Below are 5,974 nucleotides of genomic sequence, written 5' to 3'. Positions count from 1 at the left end.
ACAAGTTTAAAAAAACTAGATTCTCTATTAGCACAAATTTTATAATCATACATCAACAGAATCAAATTTTACATATTGGGTTGCCAAAAAAGTCTTGCGGTATTTGAGCGTAGTTCTAGTTTTATTCATCGCATTGGGTTATGCTATACCCTTTTGGAAAGCTCATTTCACGCGCTAGCACGTGTTTGATTGATTGTCGTTTCTTTTAAGTATTTAAGTAATAAAGAGAAAATACGGCATATTTTACAGTACTACTACTATAAAGGCAAAAATGCATCTCAAGCCGCCAATAAAATTTGTGCAGTTTATGGACCCGATACAGTTTCCATTTCCACCGCACAACGATGGTTTCAACGTTTTCGTTCTGGTGTAGAGGTGGTCGAAGATGCGCCACGCTCCGGAAGGCCTGTCGTCGAAAATTGCGATAAAATCGCTGAATTGGTCGAAAAAGACCGGCATAGTAGCAGCCGTAGCATCGGTCAAGAGCTGGGCATGAGTCATCAAAAATTCATTTCAATTTCAATAAAAAAAAATCAATGAAAATACCGCAAGACTTTTTTGACAACCCAATATAATGACGGTAACAAAAAATAAAGGTCGATGTTTTAAAAAATTTTTCAAAAGGAGAATGCATCAACTTCTTTGTAGAATATGGTCGGACGAAACCATGGCCGACAATAAGAGTTTAAGCGCGCACTGTCCAATCCACAAAAAGGAGACCCCACAATCTGCGCCAACTATCGTAGAATAATCCTCCTCAACATCGCGTATAAGCTACTATCGAACGTATTGTGTGAAAGATTAAAGCCCACGGTCAACAAAATGATTGAACCTTATCAGTGTGGTTTTAGGCCTGGAAAATCAACAACCGACCAAATTTTGGAAAAGACCCATGAAATGGGAATCGACACACACCACCTCTTCGTCGATTTCAAAGCCGCTTTTGACAGCACGAAGAGGAGTCGCCTTTATGTCGTCTGAATTTGATGTCCCCGCAAAACTAATACGGCTGTGTAATCTGACATTGAGCAATACTTCAACTTTGTCAGACTCGTGAAGGACCTATCCGAGCCGTTCAATATCTTATCGTCAGACTTCTTCATTCACTCGTGGTAAAAATAATTCGAGCTGCAGATCTGAATAGAGAAGGTACAATCTTCTACAAGAGTGTACAACTTCTGGCGTACGCCGACGACATCGATATCATTGGCCATAACAACCGTGTCGTTAATTCTGGATAAAGAAGCGAAGATTAATGGTCCTTTGCTCATTGGCAACGGCGAATACCGCAGTCGATGGAATGACGAGCTGTAAAAGATATTCGACGATATTAAGAGACCGGCTACGCTGGCTAGGTCTTGTTGTCAAAATGGATGAAAACACTTCAGCTCTGAGAGGATTCGAGGCAGTATTCGCCGGGGGGAAGCATTCATTTAGATATATATTTTAAATATCTAAAAGAATTTAGGTTTTTTTCAAATTTCCAGACTTGAACACCCCTTTAAAATGCATAGCAAGTAAATGCTCATTCATTGAAAAACTATTTGTTTGCACTTCTGGATCGTGTATCTCTGAAAACAACTGATTTTGCGATTGCAAATCAATTAGCTACACATATATAATATATACATATGTATATATGTATAGGTATTGTGTACTATTTTCTTTCGTGTCGCTCTGTGATAGTTTATAAGTGTCGCGGCAGCTCGAGCCAAGGTTTCAGTTTTGTCTTGGTCCGTTAACTAACTGTGTTAATATTTAGTTCCATACGATTTATTTATTTGAGGTCGTGAGACTTCATACTTATAGTTATACCGACGGATTGTCGCGTATTAAAAAATAATAATAATTTTGAAAAAATTATGGGTTTTCCGAGTTTTGCAATTATTTCGGTTTTAGTGTGCTTAAACGCTTTCCAAGTACGCAGTGATGAGGATTCGGCGGTGGAGGAAAACAATAATTCAACGGTATTTCCGAAAATATAAAATAAGCATAATATCAATCTACCGTTTTGTGTCCCGCCAAGGGTGTTTTTTAGTGTAAAAAGATAAAAAAGGATGAACATCCTTCTTACAGTGCAACACGGGCATTCCTTAAAATAACTCAAGAGAAGTCACAAACAAATTTTCCTCCAGTACTAAACAATTACAAGTAAATCTTTCCTTCTGAGCGAAAGGAAATATTGTATATTTAGTTTCGAACATAGAAATGTATCATTATATCCAGCCGATCTCATTTCCATCTTATTCTCGAGTTTGCCACAACTTACTTTATTCTTTCGTTCTCACTGAACAAATAATTTGAATATGGTGTTTTAACATTGGGTAGTCGAAAAAGTCTTTTCGTATTTTGTCAAAGGTCAGACTTCACATTCATCATCAAACGGTTTTGAATCATTTAAAAAAGGCTGGCTACAAAAAGAAACTCGATGTATGAGGGACCACATGAATTGTCTGTGAAAAATTTAATGGACCGAATTAACACCTGCAATTCTTTACTGAAATGAAATGAAATCACCATTTCTGAAGCGAATGGGAACAGGTCAGGAAAAGAGGATCAAATACGAGAATAATGTGCTAAAAAGATATTGGAAAGTAATCATTCACTATCAGCTGCTCCGGCCTGGTCGAACGATAGATTCTACATTTTACTGTCAACAACTGATGAGATTGAAGCAAGCAATCGAAAAAACGGCCAGAACTGATCAACAGAAAGGGCTTCGTCTACCATCAGGATAACGCTGGACCACACTTATCTTTGTCGACACGGCAAAAACTGGTAAAGCTTGGGTGGGAAGTATTGATGCATCCATCATATAGCCCTGACCTTGCACCATCGGACTACCATTTGCCTGTGAAAATTACTTGTCGCAGTTTTTCGCCAAGCAAAAAGTGGTCGACCTAAATGGTACATATTTGGTCATTAAAGTTCATTATAAATAAAAAAAAAATGAAGATTGATTAGAAATACGAAAAGACTTTTTAGACTACCCAAACCATCTACAAAAAATTGTTTATATAAAACTAATGCCATTAGTCATCGATGAATAACAGCAACAAATTACTGTTGATGCTCTCATAAATCATCGGGTTTTGAAAGGTTAAACCGATAAGCCAGACAAGTTGTAATATTGTCTTTAAAAAAATAATGCTAATGCACCAATATACATATGGTATATATAAACAAAGATAAGGCTTATTTTTCCCAACTATTTATGAAATACTGTATACCCCATGAAGCTATATTGTCCCTATTACTAGAATAACACAAAAATATAACAGTTTTCTTATAAATTCCGAAATTATTTCAATACTCGTATCTTCCAAACACAGCTGCCTTACCAAATCGATCCACTACCCGACTCATATGCGCACCTCGGAGAAGGTCCCCATTGGAATATTGAGACGCAGAGTCTCTACTATGTTTCTCTTGATTCCGGCATAATACTTCGCTACGACTACCAGGAGGATAAGGTGTACCGTAGCAAAGTTGAGAATCTCCAATTCACCTCCTTCATTGTGCCGATCGAAGGACAAAAGGATAAATTTGTTGTTGGATCTAGTCGTCGTGTACTCGTCGTCACATGGGATGGTGTTTCGCCGACAAGCAAGGTAGACCGTGGACTCTTCGAAGTGCAACAGGACGAGCAGTATATTGTTAATCGTTTTAACGATGGCAAAGCTGATCCACGTGGACGTCTCTTCGCCGGCACGATGCGTTATGTCGGCGATGCATACAAAGATCGCTGGGGTGAATTGTATAAATATGATAATGGCACAGTAACGGTAGTGAAGACCGATGTCGGCATCTCCAACGGATTGGCATGGAACGAGAAGACAAATAAGTTCTATTTTATAGACACAGCGGACTATGAAGTGAAGGAATACGATTATGATCTAGCAGCTGGTGTACCAAGTAAGCACGCACTTGCTGTGATTTGAGAAAGTCTTCTTTAGAAACTTTTTTATACTTTCATTAATTCAGCTAAACCGAAGGTCGTTTTCGATGTACGCCGACCGAAGCCAGAGAACAATTTGTTGCCGGATGGTATGACCATTGACAGTGATGGTAATATTTATGTGGCCACTTACAATGGCTACACCTTATACAAGGTCAATCCAAGGTTAGTCTTCATACATATATATGCTTTATTGGATCACCCAGATAGCACATTTTAATCGTCTTTATTATTTTCTTCTATTTAGCACCGGCAAAGTGCTCTTGGAAATCAAGTTGCCAACCAAGCAGATCACATCTGCCGCCTGGGGTGGTCCCAATCTCGACATTTTATATGTAACAACATCAGCCGAATTCGATCAACCACCACCGGCTGGCACCACTTACAAGATTACCCGCTTGGGCGCTAAGGGTTTACCTATGACAAAGGTTCAACTATAAACATACACTCTTACGTTATGTGACGTTTCATATCAAAATTACTAGATAAAAAATACAAGAATGCATTTCAATTTTCTCAAAGGTCAAGTGTTTTCTTTTACACGTAACGGAAGCGGCGACATATCCGGTAGACATTTGACTGAAGAGTGTTATAACGGGAGTGTCATCTTTGTCACTTTTTTGAATTTCAAAGGAAATCTTTCTGTCAGCGTATTTTGAATGTTTCGACCAGCGTACAACTCTAATTTCATACCCTCCAAACGTCAACAACTACATATTTTCGATAGGATATGACTATAGACCGATAGGGACAGCAAACGACGCCATATTTTTTCCGCTCTTTTGACATTTCTCTTCAGTAAGGTTTGCCATTTCATCATGGAAAGATATACGATCCAACAACGAGTCGAAATTATTAAAATTTACTACCGAAATTCGGAGTCAGTGGTCTCAACTTTAAGAGCGCTACGTCCAATTTATGGTCGTCATAATCGTCCTGTCAGATCAACAATTGAGCGTCTAGTGGAAAAATTTGAATCCACAGGCACAGTACAAAATGTTCCCGTGCCAGTGAGACAAAGAAGTGCCCGTAGTGTCGAGAATATTGCTGCCGCTAGCGCATCAATTGAGAAAGACCCAAATCAGTCTCTCACACGTCGTTCTCAAGCGTTGGGCATCTCTGTGACGTCGTTGTGGCGAATTTTGCGAAAAGATCTTGGCCTACATTCTTACAAAATCAAACTGACTCAAGAACTGAAGCTCTTTGATGACCAAAATTGCCGTATGTTCGTGAATTGGCCTCAGCAACAACTTCAAGAATATCGAACTCGAAATTGCAGCCGTATCAGGCTATTTATGCTTGAAAATCGTCGAAAATTGGGTTCAGCATTTGGACTTCTGCAAGCGTGCCTGTGGTGGCCATGTTGTCAAGCGATTATTCATCACAACCCCAAAGTAGAATTATTATACTGACTGTCGCTTCTGGATAGAAAGTTTAGCCATTATCATGCCGAGGAATCGTTTTTCATATTTATTTTTCTTAAATTGATAGGATCATGAGATATCTGTGTTTAAAAAAGATGAGAGAGACAAAATTCAGTTCTGCTCGAAAATATGAAAAGAAATATGACTGCCAGGGGTGATTATGAATAGAGTTAAGTCCTGAACCGTTTTTAACAAAATGAATATGAATAAGCGTCTATTGTACGAGTTTGAGAAGAAGACATGTGTTTTGAAATCATTCGAAATGAACAGGTCAAGTGTGAAATTTAAAAAAAAAAAAAAAGCTGTTACAGGGTTATTTTCAGTTTCCATATTTCGGAAAAGTATAAATAGGCATATGAGGGGAATACGAAGTTTAGTATGTAATTGCTTAAAAAGTGTGGAACTCTTAAAATATGCTGTAGATTTAGTCTCTTAATTTTGGAAAATGCCTCAAACAGTGAACTGCTGCTTTATTTTCATAGGTAATTTATATATAATCCATAAAAACTAACTAACATAACAATTTTTTTTAGTGACATTGATATTTCGTCTGTATGTATGTAGCGATGGGGTAAGTTTTCACAGAACATAA

The 5,974-nt window shown here is 38.1% G+C and overlaps 1 protein-coding gene across 1 annotated transcript; it reads left to right on the top strand.

The window, feature by feature from the left end:
- Window positions 1-1,716: 1,716 nt before the first annotated feature.
- On the top strand, window positions 1,717-4,479 carry LOC105224316 (regucalcin). Its single transcript, XM_049455733.1, has 4 exons — window positions 1,717-1,967; window positions 3,333-3,915; window positions 3,985-4,123; window positions 4,206-4,479. The coding sequence occupies exons 1-4, from the start codon at window positions 1,863-1,865 to the stop codon at window positions 4,396-4,398; spliced, it is 1,020 nt and encodes a 339-aa protein (XP_049311690.1). The 5' UTR covers window positions 1,717-1,862; the 3' UTR covers window positions 4,399-4,479.
- The last annotated feature ends 1,495 nt before the right edge of the window (window positions 4,480-5,974 follow it).

Source organism: Bactrocera dorsalis, chromosome 4 (genome assembly GCF_023373825.1).
Source record: "Bactrocera dorsalis isolate Fly_Bdor chromosome 4, ASM2337382v1, whole genome shotgun sequence".
Taxonomy (NCBI): Eukaryota; Metazoa; Arthropoda; class Insecta; order Diptera; family Tephritidae; genus Bactrocera; species Bactrocera dorsalis.
This window is presented reverse-complemented; position numbering and strand designations above follow the sequence as displayed.

What these genes read in the sequence shown, in the direction of transcription:
- LOC105224316 (XM_049455733.1), top strand. Translation starts at nt 1,863, where the DNA reads ATGGGTTTTCCGAGTTTTGCAATTATTTCGGTTTTAGTGTGCTTAAAC. An exon ending in AGGAAAACAATAATTCAACG is followed by an intron (nt 1,968 to 3,332) that starts GTATTTCCGAAA and finishes TTCCAAACACAG; the next exon opens with CTGCCTTACCAAATCGATCC. An exon ending in TCTAGCAGCTGGTGTACCAA is followed by an intron (nt 3,916 to 3,984) that starts GTAAGCACGCAC and finishes TCATTAATTCAG; the next exon opens with CTAAACCGAAGGTCGTTTTC.